Source organism: Hyaena hyaena, unplaced genomic scaffold (genome assembly GCF_003009895.1).
Source record: "Hyaena hyaena isolate Hyena2069 unplaced genomic scaffold, ASM300989v1 scaffold_219, whole genome shotgun sequence".
Taxonomy (NCBI): Eukaryota; Metazoa; Chordata; class Mammalia; order Carnivora; family Hyaenidae; genus Hyaena; species Hyaena hyaena.
In genome coordinates this window covers 2012136-2039054 of record NW_024080850.1, presented here as the reverse complement: position 1 = coordinate 2039054, position 26919 = coordinate 2012136, and the positions used below count along the sequence as shown (strand labels likewise).

Sequence of the window (26919 nt, the reverse complement as noted above, 5' to 3'; positions counted from 1 at the left end):
AGGCCCCTCCTAGCCCACCTGCCTGATGCCAGGCCTGAGCAGCGGTCCCTCTGTCTCCCTGACTACATACCTTAGGGCGGTCAGTTTTGGGGTCACTCTCCACATTCTCCATAGCTGTCAGTGTGTCAAAGCCCCCGACAACCCTGCGGCAGAGGGACAGGGGTACCTCTGTGCCCCAGGCAGGGAACCCCCAAAAGCCAACACCCTGTGGCATGCCAGGAAGAGGGCAGAGGATGGGCCTGAGAAGGTCCCACTGGGGTGAGGGGCATGGCCCTGGGAGGGGGGGGCCGAGGGGAGAGGTAAGAGCAGGGCCAGGAGGCCTCGTTCCAAGTTTTATTGGGACATAGCCACACCCCTTGCTTCCATGCTTTTGGCGCTACAGCCGGCTGAGCTGGGAGGTGTGACAGACCATGAAGTCACAGAGCTCGAAACACCATCCAGGCCTTCACAGGACAAGAGGACAGAGAAGAGACATGGACCAGACTTGAGAATTGGAAGCATCCAGAGGAGAGCCTCAGGGGGATGAGTTCGGGCAGGGCAGCCGGCCAGAGGGGGCGAGAGCTTGCTCTCCTCCCAGCCAGCAGGTCTGCACGGCCATGACCGCGACAGCGATGGTCATGAGGGCAAACGAGCACGGAGCCAGGCCAGAAGGAAAGGCAGTGAGAGGAACCCACTGGGTAAGGAGCCCACCCACACCAGCACCCCAGACCTCAGCAGCGGCTGCCCTTACCGCCCGAAGATCGTGTGCTTCTTGTCCAGGTACGCGCAGGAGCGGAAGGTGATGAAGCTGGGCAAGGGAGAGAGGCCGTGAGGACGAGCGCGTGAGCTCCCCCACCCAGCCTGGCTTGGGTCATGGCTTCTGGGCGCAAACCAGGTGTGCCTGTCCCTCGAGAACTACTCTGGGAAGCTGGGGCCCACTCGTGTGTTGGCCTTCATGCCCTGCCCGTTCCGGGCGACCAGGACCCCTGGCTCCCCAGGAGCAGGCCCGGGGCACAGCTGCCTGGGAAAGAGCAGGAGAGGCTCTGCCTGCCGCCCGTCGGGCAAACTGCCACAGCCCGCAGGGAGAGGCTGCTGGGGGAGCGGCAGGGGAGACTGCAGCCCACACCAGTGTGACAGCAGCTAAAGGAGCAGGGACTCTGAACTGCAAGAAAGGACACGAGCAGGAAAGGGAGCAAAGACGCTGAGGAACATGGGTAAATACCCACAAGTGCCGACCAAGGAGAATTTCCCATCTAATTTGGTATAAAACTGAGTGAAATTTAACTGCCCAACTATACTAGTGTGAGATGGTAGACTGGGGGGCCAGCACTGGAAGGATCTGTCTGGGAGGGAGGCAGAGAGATACTGCAGGCTCTGAATATATACTTAAAGGCCAGAAGCGACACATCTAACTTCGAAATCAGGAGAAAGAGAAAAGGAAGAAATGAAAAATATTTTTTAAAAGGGCGACTAGCAAGTGCAAATGAAGGTGACAGAAAGCAATCCAGACACTGTCTGGAAAGTCAGGCACACACTTACGACAGTCGGGCTGAGGTAAAATAGTGCTCCAGTGCTCCAGTGCACGCTGTTAGAAAGACAGCCCTAAGACTTCAAGGATCTGGAAAGCTCCAAGTTAAAGGATGGAAGGAGATGTTTAACAAGAGATAGAGGCGAAAGCATTCTGGCGTGGGTCCCAGTGCACAAGGGCATGAGCGCACCTCCCCCCCCCCACCCGAAGCGGTGAGGGCCAGGACACCGTGCGATGCCACCCACATCCCGACAACCCACGGCACACACAGGTGTCAGGGACAGAGGCAGAAGCACACTCCTCCAAGGACAGCACTCCCTCGGGGCCCGCCAGGTCTGACCCGACAAGACCAGCGGGCCAGTGTCCACAGACCTCAAAACTCCCACCTGTGCAGACCTGACTCTGGCCACAGACTGGGTCTCTCTCTGCCACTCGTTTCTAACACAGATGGGGAAGCTTAAAAGGGAAGGACATAGTCCTGAAGAAAAGAGAAGGAAACAGAAAAACAATGAAAGGGCAAAGATATAACAGAAAGGAAATAAAGTCTCAAATTAGTTCTTTGACCTAAGAAGAAAGTGAAAAGGGAAGTGAATGCCGGCAACACATACAGACTCAAATGTCTTCAGGGTGGAGCGTGGAAGAGTAAGACGTGAGCCTAAGAAAGGAGAGAAAGAAGAGAAATAGGAAGAAGCCATTAAAGATGGAAATTGAGGGAACTTACATGAAGTAAAAACAGAGAAGCCCTCATGAACCATTAAGGAGAGCGGGAACGTAGATTCGGCAAGAGGAAAGGAGACGCCACAAAAGCAGGTCTGGAAATCTAGAGGCGGACCAATTACATTCTGGCAAAACAGAAACTATCCAGTTGGCCCACAAAGTGGAATTCAACTAAAGGAATTAGAGTGAATGATCCTCAAAAGCTGTGCTTGACAGGCTAACCGAGCAAGCAGCTGACTCCAATCTAAGCGTAACCACCCTGGGCTGTAAAGTGAGGGCAGCTCGCTCACGGTGTGGGCTGTGCCCCTCAGACTCCAGTCCTGACAAGCCAGATGCGGCTCTAGGGTGCAGACAGTGGCACGCGGTCTAAAGCAGTGGTTGGTGGACCATCCCTGCCCAGCGAGGACCAGCCCAGGTTTACTCCAGAACAAAGGAATGACAACAAGGCTGGTCAACCCAGAGGTCACCACCCCAAACTCCAGGAGGAGAGGGAAACCACAGGATCACAGTGACAGATGCTAAGAGAAAAGCATCTGGAAGTTCCAGTCTCTCCCAAAACGTAGGCCCAACAACAAATCTGATCAGCTGGCGACACAGCATGTTAGGCCCACGTCCTCTCCTTACAGGCCTGACCGTGAGGTGACAGTGTTCACAGCAGAAGAAGACAGAATACCGCCTTGTGCTGATAAATGTGAGCATCTAGAAAACCCAAGACATGCTTAACAAAAACTATTTGAGTTATAAATAAGAGAACTTGATAAGGTACCTAGATATAAAACAGAGTGCTCCATATGTGCAACTGAATTGGAAAAGAATTCTCATTACAAAAATATCACAAATCGTAAAATCCTTAATGAACAGGTTTATCCAGGAAGGCGGGGAGCCCAGGTGAAGAAAACTATAAAGCCACATTACAAGATATAAAACACAGCCTCAGGGAAAGTCAAGCCACATTCTTAAATGAAAGAGGTCATACATCTATCCTTCCAAAGTATCAGTTAGAACCCCCTAGAGTCTGCAGTAGATTAAATGATCTTAAAATATGGGGTGCATGGCTGGAGGCAGTCAGTAGAGCATGCACTCTTGACCTCGGGGTTTTAAGTTCAAGCCCCACACTGGGTGTAGAGCTTACTTAAAAAATAAAATTGGGGCACCTGGGTGGTTCTATCAGTTAAGTGTCCAACTTTGGCTCAGGTCACAATCTCAGAGTTTGGGAGTTCAAGCCCCATACTGGGCTGTCTGCTGTCAGCACAGAGCCTGCTTCAGATACTCTGTCTCCCTCCTTCACTGCCCCTCCCCTGCTTGTGCTTTCTCTCTCTCTCTCTCTCTCTCAAAATTAAACATTTTTTAGTGATAATTTCTGAGAGAGAGAGCACGCACATGCATACTCACACAAGTTGAGGAGGGGCAAAGAGAGGGAGAGAGAATCCCAAGCAGGCTCCACACTATCAGCACAGAACCCAGCTCGGGGCTCTCGGTCCCATGACCCTGAGGATCAAGACCTGAGCAGAAATCAAGAGTCAGGCTCTCAACCAACTGAGCCACACAGGCACCCCTGTATTTTTAAGAGCTTTTTAGTCACTGGTAATCCAGATGCTTTTTCCAGGTATTTTCCATTTGGCAAGACACCAGATAATAATTTTTTTATGTTTGTTTTTGAGAGAGAGACCGGGGAGGGGCAGAGAGAAAGTGGGGTAGAGGATGTAAAGCAAGATGTGGGGCTCGATCTTATGAACCGTGAGATCATGACCTGAGCCGAAGTTGGACACTCAACCGGCTGAGCCACTCAGGCGCCCCTAACGTTGACTCACCTCTAATATGAGGGTGCCCATCAGAGCTCTTGTCAAGTGTGCCTGGTGGGCCCGGACCACCACAGGCACAGTGGAGTAGGGGGTGCTGGGACCGCCTGGGCCCCAGGGTGTCCTCTCTCGAGGGAGGCCCCTTTTGTATCCCCATGGTCCCCTAGCTTAGGAGACTTGTTCTAGGAGACCTTCCATAAATCCTTTACATCCTAAGCCAGGACCCTCCTGCTGAGGGCTTCCTACAGAGAAGGTGCTCCTCCGGCAAGCATTCTGGGAGAGGCCCGGCTCCTTTCCCCGCCTCCCCCCAGGCATGTGTCACATCCTTGTGGAAGTCAGGGTCCAATTCCAGATTATACACATACAAACTTCCTCATAAAAAGTGAGCAAAGAGTTGACAAAGAACAAGCAAAACCTAAAGGCTTTTCAAAATCAGAAATAATGAAACTCAGATGAACTCCAGGTCCCAAGAGAGGTAACGACTGAGGCCGAGAGAAACCCTGGCTGGCGGGGCACCCCCATTCCACCCAGATGGACGGTTCTGCAGGGGAATCCCACCAAACATCCGGGAAAGCTGCCAGCCCTGGCCCCACTCGATGCCACCATCACCGGCCCCCACACTGCACAGACTGATCTCCCCCGCCCCACCGTGTGAGGCTCCTCCGGAAAACTGCCTTGCCGCTACCGCACAGGCAGCCCCATCCCTGCCCCTCCCAGGCTGGGTCTGGCCACTCCCTCCCCCGCCCACCCCGACTCATTCCTGGTGGGCCCTCACCCCTCGCCTTTCCATTAAGACACAGGGCAGCCAGGTCTTTACTTCCAGCCCATTCTCACCCCCTCGGCTGACCCGCTAGGACCAGGCTGTGTCCCAAGCATCTCACTCCTTAACGCTGCAAGCAGAATTCTCACATTCTCACTGGGTCTCCCCCTTTCTAGAAATGCACTACAAGTCCTCACCACCACCCCACCTCCACACCATGCGCTCTCCCCACAGCCTGGGCCAGCCACACCCACACCCACATCTGCCTCCTGCAGCCTCTCTGGGTCTCTGTGTAACCACCCACATCTCTTCTTCCCTAGCCACGTACCACAAGGCACACACACTCGGGGGTGTGGGTGCGGTGAGTCTCCCCCAGGAGTGCTGCCCACTTTCTGGGTGGGATTCAGGTTGTGTATGCTCTTTAGGGCGAAGCTGAGAGGGAGGACCACCCAAAGCTGCCCGCTGACTCACAATTGAGACTTGTTGGCGTTGGGCCCTGAGTTGGCCATGCTGAGGATACCCCGCCCCGTGTGCGAGAGATTAGGCCGGAATTCATCTTTGAAGGGCTTTCCCCAATACGACTCCCCACCTGGAAGAGGAAGCAGCATGGCTGGCAGCAAGAACGACTGGGTCCCAGCCAAGTGCAGCCCCAGGATGCAGCCCAGCTCTGGAAATGTGTGCTGAGTCCCAAGGGGCACTGCTGAGCACCTCAGAGGGCAGCCCTGGCCCCGAGAGACCCTCATCACTGTCTCCCCATGCACCCCTCCCAGCCCCCAGGCCCCTGCATGGGGCCAGACCCCTAGTGCAAAGAGTAAAGGGTGAAAACCACAGGTCATTACTGCTCACACCACATGGGGTGAGGGAGTGGCCCAGGTCCAAAGAGCCAGTAGGCTGACAGGGCTTGAGAGGGGGCAAGAAGGCACCATATTGCTGTTCATCACCTCTCCAGGCTTTACAACCATCTCAAAATGAGAAAACTGAGGGATGTGCGGAGGTCACACAGCAGGCTGGTGGCTGGTCTATGAGATTCCCCATCTGGAGCCCTGAGCACAGCCTGCACCCACCTACCCCCTCACGGCCTATGAAGCAGCCAAAGTTGCCAGGGTAGTCCCCAGACCAGTACCTACCTGTGCCTGTGCCAGTGGGGTCTCCCCCCTGGATCTGTGAGGAGAAACAAAGCCAGTCAGCAACCTGTAGCCCTTGGGCCCGAGGCCCTCCCTGGCCCTCCAGCCACTGCCCACCGCCAATGGCTGAATGAACGCCCCACCTGCCAGGTAGGGTCAAGGGAGTTCTTGGTGAGGACAGGGCCCTCCCAGGCCACTGCTCTGCACAAGCCTCATGTGGCCAGGCTGGGGATTCTTCGGGGTCAGCCTGCAGGCTCCCTACCCTGAAGAGAAGGGGCTCACAGGAATGAGTCCCGGGAGTCACCTGCAGGCCTTGCTCTGGCCAGAAGTCACATGCTCCCTGCAAGGGAGCAGGTCTGTGGCCAGTGCTAACCCTTGTCACTCACCACAAAGTTCCTGATGGATCTGTGGAAGATGGTGCCGTCGTAATACTGCTTCTTGCAGAGCTTGATGAAGTTTTCGCAGGTTTTTGGTGTCTACAAAATAGCCCAGATCCTTCTATGAGGCAAGGAGCATCTGACATGAGGATCACAAACTCCACCCAGGGCCCTTACCGTGCAGGGGTGTGGCCAGCTGCCCAGCCCGGACATGGTAAAGAAGGACCCATGAAGCTGAATGACGAGACACCTGCTACTGCCGTGACCCTGAGCAGGGGCCGCAGAGAGACACTTGAACGAGTGGGGGGCAGGGGTGTGTGGAGCCTGACCCTTTTCGTGTGAAGGGTGTTGCAGCTGCTCGGAGCACAGACCAAGGAAATGCAGTGCACCGCTAACAGGGTCCCTAACAGAAAGGGGGGGACCATACTTTCTAGGGACCAAGTGGAATTTTCTACCACAAACAAGTGCCAAGGGCAGCTACAGATTTAAGACCCTGGCAGGGGCCTGGACTTGCGGGGAGAGGATGGCGGCCACTCACCATGTCGCAGTGTAGCTCCAGGTTGAGGTCGCCCTTATTGGTGTGCAGCCGCACGTAGCCCTTCTTCTTCACAAACTGGTAGCGCAGCACGTCCTCATCGATGGCAGCTGCAAACCAAGGCCCGAGCTCCGTGCTGCCCTCCATCTGGGGCAGGCCCACCCGACACCAGGCTCTAGGGCCCAGGACGCAGCCCCTGCTCTGGGGAGAGCCCAAGCGTCTGCCTGGGCTGCGCGGAGGCTCAAAGGGGCCACAGTGGCAGAACAGGGTGAGTGTACAGGCAGATGGATGAGGAGGGGCCCGGGGTTAAGGCGGTACCAGGAAAGCCTGGACACAGCAGGCTGGCAGGGATGAAGGGGATGGTGGGGACCCAGCAGGCTGAGAACACAAGAGGAAGGGGTGTGGGGACAGTGCTAAGGTGGGGGACAGGGGCTGGAGCCCAGGGCGGGGCAGCCCCAGGAGGTGGAGGGAGGACCCCCTACTCCCGGCCTGGCCTCCAGGGCGGCCTCTGCCATCCCAGACAAACACGCTTTCGGAAAGGGCCCATTGCTGCCTGACCACGCCTGAGTTGCCTGAGTGCCCACTGAAGGCCGGGCACAACGGAGTGATGCTGGAGGGGGGTGCCCTGCCCTTGGCCGCTGTTAAGAAGCACTGCTGGAGATGACGGTGCAGAGGCAGCTACCTGCTTCGTGCGTGGTCTCTGGAACCATGGCAGTGGAGGTGAAGGAGGCGCTGACCTTCCCGGTGGAATAGTGCGCCTGGGGAGGAAACCACGTGGGTACATTAGTGGTGCCCTGGGAGGCCCTGCTCAGTGCCCTTCCTCCGAGAAACTGTCCCTGGCTGCCACCCACAGAGCCCAGCAGGGACCTCCTGAGGGCCAAGCCACATGGCCCGGCCTGCATCAGCCTCTAAGAGCCCACGGACCAAGAGGACTGAGCCAGGGTGCCCCGGATACAGGGCCGCACCTGTGCAGGAGGCTGAGGCCCAGCTGGCCAAGGCTCTCATGTAAGCCGAAACCCTGGAAATAAGTAGGAACTGGTCACTTCTGGTGTTCACAGTACCAGGGACTCTAGTTCTTTTGCAAAGGTTTCAATTTTTTACAGTAAACACACTGCCTTTTGAATCAGGAAAAAATAGGCCCCGATGGGTTGTATTTTTATCCAAGACAGTGGGGAAAGAAAAGATTTCGCCCCATCAGAAGACACATCAAAATGCTAAGCGCTATTGTTTCAGAGGGATGGGATTATAAACCACCACCTTTCTTTTCTTACTTTTGCAAATTTTCCTGGATAATTCTTTAAGGATGGAGCCTCAGACCCCCCTCTATGCTTCTCATCCCCCACAGCCCCAACACCCCACTTGCCCCCCACCCAGCCTCCTGACGCCCATCCTCAGTGCAGCCCTCCTCTGGGCCTGCAAGGGGCACATGGGCTCTGAGGGGTCCCGGCCACCTCCCTCCAAGTGGATCCCAGGGTCTCCACAAGCCCCTTTGCCAGGACCTCTGACGGGCTGAGCTGGGCAGGCTGGTTGAGCCGGCAGCTGTGTGGCCCTCTGCCTACTCACAGCATTCAGCTTGTCCACCTTCTTCTTCTCTGGGACTTTCATGGTGGCAGCCAGAACCTCGTCCCCTTTGAACTCTTTGTAGAGCTCCTGCAGCGTCTCTCGGGTCTCGGCGTTTGTATTTTTTAAATAATAAGACGGGTCCTGTTTGGCCTTTTCTTCATCTATAAAACAGCACAATGGCCCTGGATGGCTGAACCCCCAGCAATGTCCCCAGATGTGCACGACGGGGACAGGAGGCCAGAGCCTGCTGTGACAGTGGAAGCCCAGGCTAGGACACAGGCTGGGTAACCTGAACCTCCATCACAGTAACACTTTCCTGGTAGCTGGGATGAAGAAAAGGGTGTGCGGAGGAAGAGAGCGCGAGGAAACAGCTCACAAGGGTGGCAAGTCAACCTGCACACAGTTTCCCCTGCGTTCAGCTCCGGTCTGTCCCCAGCCACAACCTGGCCCCAGGGCTGTGGCTCATACACAGCCCTGCACCAGATGACACTGGGGGCAGCAACCAACTAGCTGAGCAGAGCCCACAGTCACCACCCCTCACTGACCACCTGTCCCCACAATGGGAACAGAGTCAATTTCTAAGAAGTGAGGTGAGGACTGGGAGAGCAAGTGGCCTAAAAGGGCCCTGGAGCTGGGTCCTGAGGGGGGGAAGAGGCAGCGGCCAGGTGTCCACGGCACGAGGCTGTGGGCACCAAGCATAATGGCTCCAGCTGGGACGCCCACATTAGGCTCCCTGGGGGCGGACGTGGGCCAGCAAGGTCTTGCCAACCTTGGTACAGAAGTTAAGTGTAGCCGGGCTAGGCCTGAGCAAGACTCCTGGATGCTCCAGCCCCCGGGGAAGGCAACGGCTTTACCCAGAAAACACTGGCACCCAAGCCCCTGGCACCCAGACCAGCTGTGGTTGCACCTACCGGGATCTGTTATTTTTATGTTATTCTTCACATGAAAGAAGTTGGAGACATTGAATTTGTCCAAATTGGTGGGGTCCTGCAGCAAAAAGAACACACGCAGCACAGTGAGCCAGGCAGCGAGGGGCGGGCAGGAGGCCTGGGTGCTGGGGCCTGGAAGGAGAGGCCGGTGGCAGCACAGAGATCTGGGGTGTTGAGCAGAGAATGGAGGGCAGGTATCAGGGATCAGGAGAGGGCACTGCCCGAGCAGGGCCACAAGCGGGGGGAGAAGAGGGCGGACAGTGGCATAAATGGCTAGCGGGTCTTCAAACTGAGTCCTTCTCCCTGGCACATGGATAGGAGCACGCCTCGCACTAGGCAGCCATGGGCCGAATGGAGTTTCATCGAGGGGATGACGGCAGAACGGAGCATCCACCTCAGCCTCCCACACGCCACACCCCACACTCCCTTCAGCCGGCTGCCACAGACCCCGCAGGGCCTCAGGCCCTGGTGACGGCAAGCCCACCCTGTGGGAGGGAACGTGCACGGACCTCTGATGGGGACAGGACAAGCCCTGGATGGGAGGGGCCCACGAAGGCCACCCCCTGAGTTTTGAAGTCCAGGTCTTTCAGGAACCCACTCAGGGCTCTCTGACACTCAGAGGCACGCCCTACGCTCAGTGCTGGGGTAGAGCACACACCAGCCCATTCTCTCCCACTCGGATATGGAGGTGGCTTTGGGGCAGAGAGGAGTGGCCTTGAGGCAGCAAGGGTGGGCACTGAAGAAGAGATGTGAAGCAGGTGTGCGAAGGACCAGGCTGCCAGAGAGCAGGGGCGCTGCCAGGAGCTGAGGGCAGCTGGGAAACCACAACCAGGCAGGTCGCAGGGTCTGGGTGGAAAGGTGGGGTTGGCAGAGGGGTGCCACGGTCCCTCCAGGGAACAGCAGTGGGAAGGGGACACCCACCTGGAGGGTGATGATGTCCTGGCGAGAGAAGGGCTCATCTGTCAGCAGGTCTCGGAAGTTCTTGGCCTTGATATTTAGCTGCTCCACTGCCTACAGCCAAGAGGAGCCCACTGTTATGGTGCTGGTCCCACTGCTGGCACTGGGAGCCTGGGGCCCATCCAGATGACAGCGCCATCCCAGAGGTGAGGAAAAAGACGGGACCCACCAAGGGCTCACAGCAGTGGCCTCACCACTGAGAGTGGAACTCACTGAACCTGAGAGACTCAAATTTAGCCATCTAGGCAAGGCTCACCAAAGGACACTCTCATGATACACATTTATGTCAATAAGCAGGCTCAACAAGGCCAGCCATGCATCTCTATCAAACCCCTTCCGCCAAACCCGTGTGCTCTTCGGGCAAAAGTGACCACTGGAGCCCCTAAGGCAGCACTGGCCACCAGGACCCTGCCAACAGCTAGTGACAGGTCTGAAAACAGTTCAGGGAGGGCTTTCCTGCAACATGGGGCCCACACCCTGCTGCTGTACCTGTGCCAGCACACCCAGAGCAGGACAGGTGTGGAAATTGGGGCCTTCTCGCCCTCACACCTGGCCACCAGCCTGCCTCCGCTCCTCCCGGGAACTCTACCAGGACGCGGTGGAGGGGGGCTCCGTGCTCCCCTCGGCCCCGGGCCTGCCCTCAGAGCACAGGTTCCCTCCCAGGGCCCAGTCAGTGAAGACAAAGACCGTGGGAAGGACCCCTGGGGTACAAAAGAACTGGCCAGGTCTGGAGGCCGCAGGAAGGGCACACCTCTTTCTGGCTGTGCCCGCGGCTCTCAGAACGTACGCTCCATGGGGGCAGGCCATGCCCACAGCGCCCAGTGCAACCTCAATGCCAGCCCAGGGTTTCCCTGGAGCACATACCTGACAAGCCTGCATGGGACACAGCTCCCAAGCACCCACCTCATAGGTGTAGACGTTGCCGGTGGTCCTGACAGCTACGATGTGGGTGTTGCTGGTGAACACAGTGAACAGCACCGGGCAGTGGTACTTCCCTAGGAAGAAGGCTCAGCATCAGGGAAATACAAATCAAAACCTCAAGGAGATACCACCTCATACCAGTCAGAATGACTAACACTAACAACTGAGGCAACGACAGATGTTGGTGAGGATGCAGAGAAAGAGGAACCCTTTTGCACTGCTGGTGGGAATGCAAACTGGTGCAGCCACTCTGGAAAACTGTGGAGGTTCCTCAAATAATTAAAAATACAACGACCCTACAACCCAGCAATTGTACTACTTGGTATTTATCCAAGGTGTGCTGTTTTGAAGGGGCGCATGCACCCCAATGTTTATAGGAGTGCTATCGACAATAGCCTAAGTATGGAAAGAGCCCAAATGTCCATTGATAGATGAATGGAGACAGAAGATATGGTGTGTTTGTGTGTGTGTACATATATATTTACCATATATACGTATATATATGGTAAAATATTACTCGGAAATTAAAAAGGATGAAATCTTGCCATTTGCAACAACATGGATGGAGCTAGACTGTACTATGCTAAGGGAAAATTAGAGAAAGACAAAATCATATGACTTCACTCATATGTGGAATTTAAGATACAAAACAGATGAACATAAGGGAGGGGAAGCAAAAATAATATAAAAACAGGGAGAGAGACAAAACATATGAGAGTCTTTTTCTGTTTTTGTTTTTTAATGTTTATTTATTTTTGAGAGAGTGAGAGAGATAGACTGTGAACAGGGGAGGAGCAGAGAGAGAGGGAGACACAGAATCTGAAGACAGGCCCCAGGCTCTGAGCTATTAGCACAGAGCCAACGCAGGGCTCGAACTCACAAATCATGAGACATGACCTGAGACAAAGTCAGACACTCAACCAACTGAGCTACCCAGGCGCCCCTAACATAAAAGACTCTTAAATATAGAAAACAAACAAGGTTGCTGGAGGGCTTGTGGATGGGAGCATGGGTTAAATGGGCAAGGAGCATTAAGAACACTTGTTGGGATGAGCACTGGGTGTTATATGTAGAGGTCACTGGACTCTACTCCTGAAATCATTATTGCACTACATGCTAACTAACTTGGATATAAATTATAAATAAATAAATGGGAGAAAGAAAGAGGGAGGGAAGAAAGGTAGGAAAGAAGGACACACAGAGACCAGAGAAAGGCCCCCAAGGTCAGAGAAAAGGAGGAAGCAGAACCCTGTGTCAGCATGCCCAGAGTGAAGACCCAGAGGGATGGTCAGATACTCAAGCCCCCTCCTCCCACTCCACTGGGAAACTCCTAGTCTTCCTGCAAAACCCACCGACTGGCCTTCCTGATGAGTCTGCTCCACCAACCCCCAGCCGGCTGCTAACCACCACCACCCTGGCCCCATCTTCCATCTCAGACCTTGCCACATTCCCTCACCTCCTGTAACCCTCACCTACATTACTGCAACAAACTCCCACTGCCCTCCCAGCCCCTGCCCTGCCAACCAGGCAGCCAGAAAGCCTATTCAAGTAAGTCTCAACAAATAAACTGAGAAAAAAGGGCAGGAGAATATTTACAGATTAAGAGACTTAGATATCAAAGACACGGATTTGTGGGGCCTTTAAAAAAATCTTGATGGGCACCTGAGTGGCTCAGTCGGTTGAGCATCTGACTTCGGCTCAGGTCACGGTCTCACAGTTTGTGAGTTCTTGTGAGTTCGAGCCCCATGCTGGGCTCTGTGCTGACAGCTCGGAGCCTGCTTTGGCGTCTGTGACTCCCACGCTCGCTTGCTCATTCGCTCCCTCTCTCCTCTTCTCCTCCCCCACTAGTGCACTGTCTCTCAAAAAATAAATGTTAAAAAAAATTTTTTTTTAAATCTTGATTTGAAAACTAAAAGAAAAAAAAAAAGGAAAGCATTCCAGAAATTTGACCAATGGCTAGATATTTGACGATACTAAGGAATTCCTAATTTTTTAGGTGGGAGGATGGTAATATGACTAGTTTTCAAGTCCTTATCTTTTAGAGATACACACTGAAGTACTTAAGCATGAAATGATACAGTACCTGATATTTGCTTCAAAATCACCTATGCAGGGATGACATGGCAGCACAGATAAAATCAGCCCTGAGTGGATGGGAACGAAGCTGGGTGATGGATGTGGGGCACGGGATCACCGTACTAATTCTACTCTCATGCGTCTGAAGTTTTTAATTAAAAAAAAGCAAAAGGGGCACCTGGATGGCTCAGTCATTTGAACGTCCAACTCTTGATTTCAGTTTGGGTCATGATCTCACAGTTCATGGGCTTGAGCCCTTATGTCAGCATGGAGCCCACTTGGGATTCTCTCTCAATTTCTCTCTATTACTCCCTCGCTTGCTCACCCACACTCTGGTTCTCTCTCTCGAAATATATAAACTTAAGAAAAAAAGCAAAATAAGGTGCTCACTGGTCAAAACTGTTAAAAAAAAAAAAAACAGAACAGAAAAGGTGAAAGGTCAGACAGGTCTTTCCTCTCTGGCTGGTATCTCAGAGTCCTATGGCTCACTGCTCGGCATCGTCCCCAACCTCGACCCCTCTGACCGCAGCACCTGCTTCCACCCCTTGTACTGTTCCAGCAATACTGGAGTCCTCAGGGCCTTTGCACTGGCTGTGCCCCCCTCCTGGAATGCTTTCCCCTACACCCCCACATGCCTCCTCTCTCATCAGACTCCTACTCAAACCCTGTCACTGGGTCTTCCTAAGACTCTCTCTTCCCTCATCTTCAACTTCGGCCGATGGCAGAAGCAGCATCTCACACACTAAGGTGATCTGTTTTCCAGTTTCCTCCCTCACCGTACCAGAAGCTTTTATTCCAGAAGGGATCTGGCCTGTTCTGCTCTCTATATGTGGTAGGCATTCAGTAAATATTTGCTGAATGACACACACACCGTGGGCCTCTCTGACTCAGCCAATCTCAGAGAGGAAGATCTAGAGCACTTGGCTACCGGTCCCTGACCTCCAGGGACTGTCCATGAAGCACTGTGCTTCTGCCTTGTGGACGCCCACTCACTCATCTACAGTGAGCCAGCACCTACTGTGGACCAGGGGCGAGACAGGACTGCCAGGCCCCAGCCTTGCGGGTTTCAGCATCTCCCCAGAAAGCACATTCCCGGTGAGCAGAGACAATCTCCACCATGGCATCTGCACGGGCCAAGAGAACAGTGCTGGGCCCACAAAGAACCGAGAGCAAGACCTCCGTGGGGGTCACCTCAGCTCTGGAATCTGATGAATAAGAATGGTGGAGGGCAGGGCACCGGGGCAGCTCAGTCACTGAGTGTCCCAATTTGGTTCAGGTCATGATCTCTCAGTTCGTGAGTTCAAGCCCGGCATCGGACTCACTGCTGTCAGCACAGAGCCTGCTTCAGATCCTCCGTCCCCCTCTTTCTGCCTTTCCCCCACTTGCGCTTTCTCTCAAAAACAAACGTTAAAACAAAACAAAACAAAACAAAAAAGAATGGCTGAAGGCACAGAGAGACATAAAGCAGGAGGTCCCCAGGGCTGGGGTGGGCCAGTGGTGAGAAGCCCAGCCTAAGAGCTGCCTGGCGAATCCAGCACACTGGCCCCACCTACTGCCCTGGGCCTCTGTTTGAACAGTTTCTGTCCCCAGTGATGAGCAGACCAGGGCCTCACCCAGAGTCCATGCCCAATTGTACACAAAAAGGCCACCAGCAACCTTCACAGCCCCACTACCTTTGTGGTAAGAAATACCCACCCCACCCCCAGCTTTAAACTACTTGGACTTTTAAGGAAAAATTATATAACATTTTTTTTTCAATTGGGGTAAAATACATAGACTCTTTGCTACTTTAACCATTTTACAATTTTGAGTAATCTCTACTGCCAACATGGGGTTCAAACTCACAACCTGAGATCAGGAGTCACGTGTTCCACTGACTGAGCCAGCCAGATGCCCCTACAGCTTTAAAAAATTAAGTGTTTGGCATGGGGCGCCTGGGTGGCTCAGTGGGTTAAGCATCTGACTCTTGATTTCAGCTCAAGTCATGATCTCATGGTTCATGAGATCGAGCCCCATGTCCAGTTCTGTGCTGACATGATGGAGTCTGCTTGGGATTTTCTCTCTCTCTCTCTGCTCCTCCCTCATTCACACATGTGCGCGCGATCTCTTGCGCGCTCTCTCTCTCTCAAAACTAAATAAACATTAAAAAAGAAAAACCCACGTCTGGCTTGATCAGAAAGGAATGATGGATTCTGCAGAGAACTTGGTGAGAGGCAGGGATTTTTGAATTAGCTGTCAAAGGGATCACTCACCTTCATTATTCTTTGCAAAGTTGAGCTTGATCAGGGACCTCCCATCCAGTTTCTGGAAGCGAAATAATTAGTAATTAGTAATAATGAATAAGTATCTGATGTGAAGAAACACCGAGGCCACGAGACTAGGTGAAGCCGAGAGACTGGAGGTCTCTGACCACACAAGCCTTCCCAGCTGCAGGCAAGAGGCAGAGCCCCATAGGCGCTGACCCGGGGCCCCAGGACACAGCAGTATCCTGGACAAGATGGGCTGCACAACCTAGGCTCTACATGGGCAAACTGAACCGCTCACAGGGGCGGACTCCCAGCTGCAGTCGAGGCTGACGGTGGAGGTTTGTTTAATACTTCTCAAATGTTCAGACATTTTTACTGTGAGCACTGATTACTTCTGAAGTTAAAAACTGTGTGTATTTCTTCTTCTGGGTACGTAGATGGGCATCTACAATTCTGCTGCAGGACTATTTAAGACAGAATATTAAAAAGTGGGGGGAGTGGAAACTAATTTGACAATAAACTATTTTAAAAAATAAAAATAAAAAAATAAAACAAGGTCAAAAGCAAAAAAAAAAAAAAAAGTGGGGGGAAAGGAATCAATACACCCAAATGCTGACTGATTGTGACGGGATCCTCTATTTTCCAAAGTTCCTGCGCCATGTCTGAAGTTCAACTCTTTTGGGGGACACTTCACAATAAAACAAAGTCCAGGCAGCCAGAGGAAAAAAGCTGCCCCAGTGTGGGAAGGCTGGGTTGAAGGAAGTGAAGAAGGCTGTGGAAACCCCAGAAGGGGAGGCAAAGCTGTACACCCAGGAGCACCCGACTGAGGGCCCACAACCCGGCAGTCCCTGGCCACTCTGGTGCAGGCCCGGCCCCAACTACCCAACGCACAAAGAAACACTGGGTGGGCATCCCACCCCTGGGCCAGGCTCAGGCATCCTCGTCCTCCTGAGTGGCCAGGCCACACCTTTTCCTCCATGACTGGATTCATTCCTTCCTTTGTCACTCAACAGCCCTCCTCACCAGTGCAGGTGAGCATTAGATCTACGACAGGCAACAGGCTCCTTGCTCTGAGGCTGCTCCCATCAGACAACCCTCCTCCTTCAGGCCCAGGCACACGACCTGACCCGGAGAGAGCCCATACACAACTCCTGGTGGGAAGCCAAGCCCAGGACATCTACACGTTTCCGGGGCCCTGAAGAGCACCTGTGAAGCCAAATGCCCAAAGGAACAAAGAGTGCTCCAGAGGCAACCAAACGACAATATCCACTGGGAAGGAGACAGAGGACATGGGGACAAGTATGGACAAGGAAACACAAGGGGAGTCAGGGGCAGAGTGGGGTCTAAAACCCACACTGACAGCACAAAGCGCAGACCCTCACAGCAGCAGAGGAGCCCCGACACCGGCTGCTCCACTGAGGCAGATGTGGCCTTCATGTCAGGGAAGACAATGTACCCCAAACACAAGTCAATTACATGGGGCACAGGCAGGCAGCACGGACCCCGTAGGAAGCCCCTCGAAGCCCTCAGCGGCTCCCAGCATACGGCCTCACAGGAAAACACTGCTAGTCATACTTTCAATGATAACAAGTAAGGAAGGACAAGCAGACACCTGAAAGAGAGCACCCTCCTCAGGGAGGCCAGGCCGTGAGCCCCACTTCAACAACCCGAGAGAAAAGTCTACAGGCTCCAGGCGGCTGAGCCCGGAACATGCACCACTGGTCTAGCCCTGTCTCTTCCAAGAGCAGGGAGCCCCCCCACCTGATCCAAGGGGCCCAAAGCACCCAACCCTCTGTCACAAGGGCCAGAGGAGACCAGACAGCACAGAAGGGCCTCCAGAAAACAGGTAATAAGACCTCCTCCGCTAAGAACCAGTGACATTTCACTTGTCCCGGACTGCCAACTAGGATACCGTTCATATAGCTCACCCTCTTACTACCTCCTCCTCAAGCCTCACAGCAGCCGGGTCCCCCAGGGCTCCCCAGTGATGGCCTCCTCTCTGCATGGCCTCCAGGGTCTCTGTCACAGAACTGATTGGGCCTCACCCATCCCAGTCAGGTCGGGACCTTATCCCAGCAGACAGGGCTTCCCCCAGTCCTCCCCCCCCCACCCCACACTCCCTCCCCCGGGGCCAGTGCTCCGCCCCACCATGCCAGAACCCACACTGCCCACCTCCTTCTCACACTCCTCCTCCTCCTCCTCCTCCTCCTCGAATAGCCCGTATTTCATCAGGATGACCTCTCAGCCTCAAACACCTCTCCGGGACACCCTGGAGTCGACTTGTTCTCTCAAGTCCCACAGAAGTCCCCACCTCCCTGCTGGCCCTCCTCGTTCCCCCTCCACTCTGACTGTCCGCCCCACACCGTGCACCCAGCTCCCTCCTGCTGCCCTGCCCATAGCTCTGCTTCTGAGGGACCCACCTTCCTGCCGGAGCCGCGCTGGCCTGGAGCCCAAGCACACGCTGGATTACTCGGTTCCACCTGCTGTCCGTGGCACAGGACATGCTAACTGACCCAGTCCTCCCAAGATGTGGCTGCACTTGAAGATTCCTACTGAGCTCTCCCCTACCCCGGGGGAGACACAGACCCTGATGTGATGGCCCAGCAAGCCCACAGGCTCACCTTTAACAGCAATCTTGGGTCCAGCCTCTCTGTGCCACCAACCCCAGCCTCACCCTGGTCTGAGATCGCACACCACCTCTTACACAGACAAGTGCACAGCCCCCTCCTCGGCTGCCTTCCCACCTTCCACCCTTGACTCCACTCAGTCCTGTTTCCCACACGGCAGCCAAAGTGAACCTTTAGAATGCAGGTGGGATCACAACACGCTTCTGCTTGAAACCCTGCCCAGCTTCCAGCACCACCCACCAGAACAAACTCACGTGCCTCCCTCAGCCTTCAAGGCCCCCCGATGCGGCCTCTATCTGCCATCTCCCCATCGCCCCGTCTCCAGGTCTCACAGACCTGCTGCTCCACAGACGTTTCCCGAGCCCCCCAGCCCCAGCCTCCCTGTCAGTGAACACCTCTGCCTGCACAGCCCAGGCCTCGCTGGCCCCACACACAGCACAGGCTACCACCACGCTGAACAAATGGACGCAACTGAAGAAATGAAGGAATGGGCCTGGGCTGCAGCGTGATGGAAGGAGAGAAACTTCTCAGAAGAAAAGGGACCAACAGATTGTGTAAAATGTAGGAACACTGCCGGTATGTGATGGAGGGGTGCAGCAGGGGCTTAAGAGAGGAGAATGGGCTGGAACTTGGCTCTGGGAACCTCTTCCCGAGTGACACAGGAGTCGTGTCATTGGACCTGTATGCATGACATATAAAAAGCTGCTTAACCTAACTCGAGACATACAAATTAAGGGGCGCCTAGCTGGCTCAGTCAGTGGAGTGTGAAACTCGTGATCTCAGGGTTGTGGGTTCGAAGCCCACGCTGGGTGCAGAGATTACATAAAAATACAATCTTAAAAAAAAAGAAAGTGAAAAAGTGTTTTCACCCCGAGGCAACAAAATTTTTTTTAAAAACTTGATATCCATGATTGTTGAGGGTATGGAGAGACAGGCGTTGGCAACTTCTCTGTGGGGACAAGTCTGCCAGTAGCTAGCCAAACTGGAAACACACCCACCCTGAGACCCAGCCGTCCTGGAGGGCACTCGCACTGAGGTTCTGGTCTCCAACACACGGTGGGGGCAAGAGCAAGGTACAGAGGAGTTCGTGCCTGTAATCACATCCCTGGCCCAAGGAAAGAAGATGTACATTTGTGTGTGTGTGTGTGTGTGTGTGTAGGGAACATTTCTGGAAAGGAACAATATGGGGGAGGGGTAGGAGGACAGTCCTGCTCACTGTGCTCCGTGAACAGTCCTCTACCATGCTTGCGTGTACACGAAAACCACAGAACAAAAGGTGAGATGAGAGGATAGCATTCACTGGCATCATGTAAACTCCTGCCTGGCCACCTACCTCTCCGTTGCTGGGGTTGGTCCCATACTTCTTAAGCCAAGGGACGATGTTACTGAAGGGAAGAGAAAAGAAAGTGTCAGTAAGGCAGTCAGGTGCAGCCTGGTGAGGAGGCCCCGGTTCAGGAGGGCTGCATGCGGGTGAGGGCTACAAACGGGCTTTGCTCTACTTCACTTCTGCTAGCAGAAGCTGAGAAGAGGAGCACCTTGCCCTGACCAAGGAAGCAAGGGAGTGTTTCTGGATACATTGGTTTCGATATATGTCCAGGGTTTTAATTGTAGTTACATATAAACAACACAAACCAGCAAAAAAAAAAGACATATGTAAATGTTGATAGGTCCATACAATGAGACGCTGAGCCAGCATCAAAACTTATACTTCCAGGGGCGCCTGGGTGACTCAGTTGGTTAAGCATCCAACTTTGGCTCAGATCATGATCTAGCAGTTCACAAATTCGAGCCCCGAGCTGGGCTCTGTGCTGACAGCTCAGAGCCTGGAGCCTGCTTTGGATTCTGTGTCTCCCTCTCTCTCTGTCCCTTCCCTGCTTGTGCTCTGTCTCTCTCTCAAAAATAAAAATAACACCACCACAAAAGTGTACTTCTAGAGAATTCGGAATGACACAACTGAGTGAAAAACAGATTCACCACTATCCTTGCACTATTACTTCAACCGTGTTGCCACAAATAAACTCAGAAAAAGAGGAATAGAAGTGCCGACAGTGGTTATCCTGGACAGTGTGATTATGCTAAGCATTTCCTTTTACCTTCAAGTATTTTCCACATTTTCTAAAAGGAGACTGAAACACAGGAAAATTATAGGAGCTGGTTTATTTTGGAATATAAGACCTTAACCATCATGCTCTCATGGTTCCTGAGTTTGAGCCCCGCGTCAGGGTCTGTGCTGACAGCTCAGAGCCTGGAGCCTGCTTCAGATTCCGGGTCTCCCTCTCTCTCTGCCCCTCCTCTGCTAGCTCTGTCTCTCTCTCTAAAAAATAAATAAACATTGGAGCACCTGAGTAGCTCCGTCAGTTAAGCATCCGACTTCTGCTCAGGTCATGATCTCAGGGTTGGTGGGTTTGACCCCCACTCAGCAGCTCTGAGCCTGCTCCAGATTCTGTGTCTCCCCTATCCCTGCTCATGCTCTTGTGCCCTTTCTCTCTCTCTGTCTCAAAAATAAAATAAAAAAAAAAAAAAAAAAAAAAAAAAGACCAAGCACATGCTACAAAATACAGCGCTAGGAAAGTATGTACCTAAATCGTGCCTCTACTTTCATAAAGTGGAAAGTACTCAAGTTCATTAACATTCCAAAACAGGATAGGTAGGTCGATTAGAACACCACGTGTGGGGAGAGGTCAATGCCACCCCAGGCAGGGACAGCAGCATCTGCCAGCAAGGCTGCCTGCCCAGGGGTCAGAGCAGCACTGCTGTCTCATCCCTGAGGCCCTGGAAGTCCCTCCTGGCTCCCCAAGAGCCCCACCCAGGTCCCGAGGCTGCCAAGACTTCAGCATGGCCTGGCTTGGCACGGCCTGAAGCCACACACCCTCCAGCTGGTTCCATACCCCCTTGCTGAGTGGGTGTCAACAATCTCACCCCTTTTGTTAGCTCAAAAGTCAAGGGCAAACTCACAGTAAGTCAAAGACGACGCCTTCGGGGGTGCAGACCGGGTAGACGAAGGGCTGCAGAGAGAGACTAAGAAAGGACAGAGTCACTCCAGGTCATACAGTGGGTTCCGTGACTTCTCCCTTTGCTCCTCCCTCCTCCCCTCATTCCTACAACAATCCCGGTGCTCCTCTGTCCAGCCAGGGCTGGGAACCAGTACAGAGGTGACCCCACAGCCCTGCCCCTCAGAAGCTCCCCCCACAAACCAATAAATACAAGGCAAGGGTCCCTGGGATGACAAAAGCCTGGATCTCCCCACACTCTCTACCGTGTCATTTAACACACATGCGATCATATTCAAGCCCCAAAGAGGTTCCCGGAGGTGGCCTTGAGGAGGCAGGACTAGAAATTACTCCCCAAAACCTCACGTAGCAGACAGGCCACACTTTTCTACTGAAAACTACCCTCTCTCATCCCAAGAGACTCTGTGGAGCTACTGTGGTCTGCGGGTGCCCTGTCTGCTCCTGACCAGAGTGTGCACACAGCTGCCCCACATTTCCAAGGCACGGGCACGTGACTCAGGCAACAGCCGATGCCCTAGGAGCCCTGGGTAAGTTCTAATATGTGGATATAGGGGTAGAGGGGTGTGCAGAGACCCAAAGTGCCACAAGTCATTTGCCACCTCAGGAGGGTTGACTTTGGAAAAGCAGAGCCCACAGATGAGGGGAGACTGTACCTGGTGAACTTCTTTGAGTCAATACCCCTTTTTTTTTTTGCATGGTGTTTCCATCACTAGCCATCAAGAGCCCTGGCTGACCTGTTTGCACCTTGGTCACCTTGAAAATCCAGTTGGCACAGATCAGTCCCCTGGACTTGGACTGCCTGGCAGCACTGGACTCAACCTCCCCAGATGCCCCAGGAAGCTCCCATGGGGCAACCTCACCACCTCCCCCTCTGGCCCAACCTACTGCTCTAACCCAGTGGTGATGCTGGTGCTGCAGGGGACTGACAAGAATAGGACCCAGCACCAAAGCAAGTCCAAATGGCAGGGCACTGCACATTCATCTTCTCCCAAACAGGCCTTAAAGGGCACAGTCTCAAAGCACATTTTTACCCCAGAACCCAAAGTAGTTAAAAAGTGGATGAAATATAGCTTAGGGAGACCTCTTGGAGGAACTGGGAACCAAGGACCAAAATATTTCCATGAAATCCATTTATACCCACTCTGAAGGAGACCACATTCCCATGAGGCTGAAGACAAAACTTGATGGGAGTGGGGAGAAATCCAACCAATGAGGCCTGGGTCTCACTTGCTGACCCTCCCTGAGCAAGTGCTATCAACAGGGAAAAGCCCTCACTCAGTGCTATGTGGGAGTCTCCTGGGGCAGACCCACTGGCTGCATCCCCGGCCTTCCCTGCACCCTTCTAGCCCCGTGGTGTCTGGCTGACCTGAACCAATCAGGGTACTGGGATCACTAGCAGAGTGTTGTCAGTTCTTAAGGCTCATCATTAAAAAAAAAAAAAAAAAAAAAAAAGGTTCATCACACCCAATGGGACTGGGACGGACACACATACACAACACACACACACACACACACACGCAGAGCATGTGCCCAGGGCAAGGATGATCACAGCTTGAGCCTGGAGAAACTCAGGCCCAAATGGACCATCAGACCTGCCCAATCCCCAAACCCCCAACGTCTTGGGGTTCATTAATCTTAGCCCGTCTCCAGCAGACACACCTGTTCATACACATACCAACCACAGTGGGAAGGAGCACCCAAGTGGCTCTGCAGCTGGGTCCCTCCCCATCCTCATCAATAATCTGTGCTCGCAGGGAAGGGGTAGGGGGTTCACAGTATCAGGACTATTGCTGCTGCTGTTATTGCTTAGACTGTGGGCCAAAAGTAAAGCATGAAAGATAAGGGCCCAGACCACCAGGTCCAGGCCTCAATCGCATCACTTCCTGGATGTGACACCTGGGTGAGGGACTTCCCACTTCTAAACATTGATCCTCTCAAGTGTAAAGTAGGCTTAACAACAGAGCCTACCGACCTTGGAAGGTAAGAAAGGGGTTGGGGGGAAAATGCATAAATACACAGACAAAGAATGAGCAGAAAGTGTTAGTTCTTATCATTGTTAGGTCATCTTCCCTCAGTTCAAGGAAGATCTAGGTGTGAGAACACAGACAGAACCCACATCCGCACCCCTAAAGGTCATATTCATTACTAAATATTGAGTAACAGAAAACAACCAGGAGGGAAAGATAAACACTCACAACTCTTACCTGCAGTGATCAAAAGGTAAACGACGAAAATTTGCTTGTGGAATATCTGTTTAAGGTGAAAATAAAAGACAGAAAGTTTATTCTGTAAGTGTTCCTATCAACAATTCAAATCCATGTTAAGAAAAACTTCATGTGGGGGGCGCCTGGGTGGCTCAGTTGGTTATGCATCTGATTTCGGCTCAAGTCATGATCTCGAAGTTCGTGGGTTCAAGCCCCGTGGCGGGCTCTGTGCTGACAGCTGAGAGCCTAGAGCCTGCTTTGGATTCTGTCTCTCCCTCTCTCTCTGCCCCTCCACTGTTCATGCTCTTTCTCAAAAATAAATAAAGAATAAACAAATAAATAAGAAAAAGTTCATGTGAATTACCTAGTGCAAAAGCTGCCGTAGATTAAAAAGCCTTCAATAGGTAAGACACATGAAGTACGTCAAGAAGGAACTTAGAGGGGGGCGCCTGGGTGCTCAGTCGGTTAAGCATCCGACTTCGGCTCAGGTCATGATCTCCGGGTTCATGGGTTTGAGCCCTGCGGCGGGCTCTGTGCGGACAGCTTGGAGCCTGGAGCCTGCTTTGGATTCTGTGTCTCCCAGGGGCCGCAGTGGCCTAGTGGGGAGGAAGGCGGACTTGTACCTAGTGGGATGGCAGTTCAAAGCCCTGGCGTGGATTCTGTGTCTCCCTCTCTCTCTGTCCCTCCCCTACTCATACTGTTTCTATCTCTCATAAATAAATAAACTTAAAATTTTTTTTTAAGAAAACAAAGAACTTAGGGGCGCCTGGGTGGCTTAGTCGGTTAAGCGTCCGACTTTCGCTTAGGTCATGATCTCGCGGTTCGTGGGTTCGAGCCCCGCGTCGGGCTCTGTGCTGACTGCCAGCTCAGACCCTGGAGCCTGTTTCAGTCTGTGACTCCCTCTCTCTCTGACCCTCCCCTGCTCACGCTGTCTCTCTCTCTCTCTCTCCTAGAAAAAAAAAAGAAAAGAAAAAAAGAAAGAAAGAACTTAGAGGAAAAAGGACATACTTGTTCAAGCTGCTGGGGTTGGATTTCTCCCACAATCCTAATACCCTTGCTGTGGGGCTTGGCTTTGCTTTCCAAGAATGCTGTGCTGCTTTTACCCCCATCAGCAATTATGAGAGTGCACTCTTTTTTATTTCAGCCTTGACAGCTTTGGGTATTAGCATTCTTTTTGTTATTTACTAACTTGACAAAGAAAACAGTGTTAGTTTACTCTACATCAAAAAATATCACCCAGATGAAACATTTTCTCATGTTTAGTGTATTTTCTCTCTTGTGAATCATCTGTGCTCTCAACCCATTTGTCTGTTACACTTTGTGTTCTTGTTCATTGTTCGTTTTTACAGTCTCTATGTAGTGAAGACATCATCCCTTAATTACAACCCCCCCCCCACACACACACACACACATCCACATCAAGGAAAACAGAAGGATTTCACGCCTTACCTGGTTTCTTGCCACCATAGAAGTGAGTGTATTCAGCACAGGTAATGTACCTGAAAAAGGGCGAATCTTATTACCATCCGCCTTTATAAAGAGGACAGTCTCTGGAAATAACTGATGACTAAATCATTTCACTCATTCAGCAAATGCTTATTAAACACCTACTATGTGTCAGACACAACACGGGGATACACAAACTAGTAAGCAAATACAAACAGTCTTACTTTGCTCTGAAAGAAATGAACAGAATTTAACAGAAGCCTGTTCATGCAACGGAGCTGGCCGTGTGAAGATGTGCAGGAAGAGCTTTCTAGGCAGAGGGACAAAGCAAGTTTACCACATATAAACGCCCCGACACAGGAAAAGCTGGTGTGTCTTCAGAAAAGGGTGAAGTAACTGAAGGGTGTGCAGGGGCGCATGTGGCAGCAGGTGAAGAAGGCTGGTGGCGGGATCTTGAGGGGTCCCGGAAGCTATGTAATGGCTGCGGATCTGCATTACGCGGTATGGAAAGCTGCTGGAGGGGTCTGAGTAGGGCCCTGACATGATCTAATGTAAGTCCTCAAAGCATCACTCGGGCAGCTGTGTATAGAGGGACAAGCAAGAGAGGTGACAGAAAACCAATCAGGAGGCAACTAAAAAGGTCAAAGGAGGAGACAGCATACACTCCACCTATTGAGTTTGGTGGACTAGTGAGTGCCCCCATGTCCCTCACTCACTTCCTGGACGAGCCACAGGATTTACTGATGTACAGGGGGAGGAGAGAGCCTCAGGAGAGAGGCACCAAAGCTAACTCCCAGACTTCTGACCTGAGTAAACTAAGTAGCAGTATGACCAATGAGATAGGGAAAATGAGGGGGGAGCAGACCAAATGTGGGATGTCGGGGCACCTGGGTGGCTCAGTCGGTTGAGCCTCTGACTTTGGCTCAGGTCATGATCTCACCATTTGTGGGTTGAAGCCCCACACAGGTCTCTGTGCTGACAGCTCAGAGCCTGAATCCTGCTTTGGATACTGTGTCTCCCTCTCTCTCTGCCCCTCTCCCACTCGTCTTCCGGGTCTGTCTGTCTGTCTCTCTCTCTCTCTTTCTCAAAAATAAAGAAAAACACTTAAAAATTTTAAGTAAATGTGAGATGTTTATCAAACATCCAACTGGAGAAGTCAAGTAAGCGGCTGACTACTGCAACATGAGAGATCACCAGGGAGAATGTAAAGGGAGAAGAAAAGTGGGGGACATGGGCGTATGAAGTCTGGGAGAGAGGGAGAAAGACCCAGCAAAAGAGACTAAAAAGAGAGGCCACTGAGACAGATGGAAAAGCAAGAGCATATGGGGTCCCAGATACCAAAGAAGGGGTTCAGGGGTGCAAGGTGGTCAACTGTGTCATATGTCGTTGACAAACCCAACAAAATGAGAATTGGGAACTGACCACTAGATTTAGCAAGAGAAATTACTGGGATCCTGACAGGTGTAGTGCTGGGGAGAAAAGCCTGCCTGGAGTGGTTTCAAGAAACAGCAGAGAACAGCAAGTAGACCCAGGTCTTTGACGTCTTGTTCAGGAGAAAAGAACAACAAACCACGGCGGCAGGAGGAGGGGAGCACGGGGCAAGGCTGGTTTGTTTTAAAATAGAAGATTCCGGAGCACGTGTGTAAGCCGATGAACTTGCACACGGGAAGACTGGAGGTGCAGGAGAGAGGGGCTGATTCAGGGGTAGAATTCGAGACTGGAGATGGGGCGTTCCAGGGCAAAAGTCGAGAAGCCGAGGAGCCGCGCTCAGCAGCACCGACGGTATGTTAGAACCAAGAAGCCTGGGAGACCTCGGCGGCTGGAGGGTAATTCCCTCGCCTGGGGAGGAGACAGGGGCTTCCAAGACGAAGCGACATTTAAGAGTGGCTCTGGCAACCAGCACGGAGAGAGGGAAGAGGGGCGGCCGGAAGGCGGGACAGGTGGGCACTGAGGCACAGCGCGGCCCCGCTCCCGGCTGCGGTTCAACTTACATCTTGTCCTTCTGATGCTGCCGTTTCCCCATGGCGGCGGCAGCGGTGGCAGTGCCTGGACCAGCAAGTGCAGAAAAACGACACCAAACAATTTAGATTCCGACTTCTCGGCCGAGTTCCTTAACTACT

At 52.9% G+C, this 26919-nt stretch overlaps 1 protein-coding gene across 4 annotated transcripts in view; it reads right to left on the bottom strand.

The window, feature by feature from the left end:
- PPIL2 (peptidylprolyl isomerase like 2) overlaps positions 1-26919 on the bottom strand; it is a 29974-nt gene extending 3055 nt beyond the window's left edge. For all 4 annotated transcript variants that reach the window (XM_039242797.1, XM_039242794.1, XM_039242795.1 and 1 more), the window contains exons 1-17: positions 26791-26919; positions 24803-24852; positions 23354-23399; positions 21094-21156; positions 19472-19523; positions 15518-15569; positions 11172-11263; positions 10233-10322; positions 9294-9369; positions 8383-8543; positions 7502-7577; positions 6823-6929; positions 6294-6383; positions 5911-5944; positions 5255-5372; positions 731-787; positions 71-143 (exon numbers count right to left, since the gene is read on the bottom strand). In XM_039242797.1, the coding sequence (XP_039098728.1) occupies positions 71-143; positions 731-787; positions 5255-5372; positions 5911-5944; positions 6294-6383; positions 6823-6929; positions 7502-7577; positions 8383-8543; positions 9294-9369; positions 10233-10322; positions 11172-11263; positions 15518-15569; positions 19472-19523; positions 21094-21156; positions 23354-23399; positions 24803-24852; positions 26791-26822 (1269 nt within the window). In that variant the 5' untranslated portion in view covers positions 26823-26919. The remainder of the gene's footprint in view (positions 1-70; positions 144-730; positions 788-5254; positions 5373-5910; positions 5945-6293; positions 6384-6822; positions 6930-7501; positions 7578-8382; positions 8544-9293; positions 9370-10232; positions 10323-11171; positions 11264-15517; positions 15570-19471; positions 19524-21093; positions 21157-23353; positions 23400-24802; positions 24853-26790) is intronic.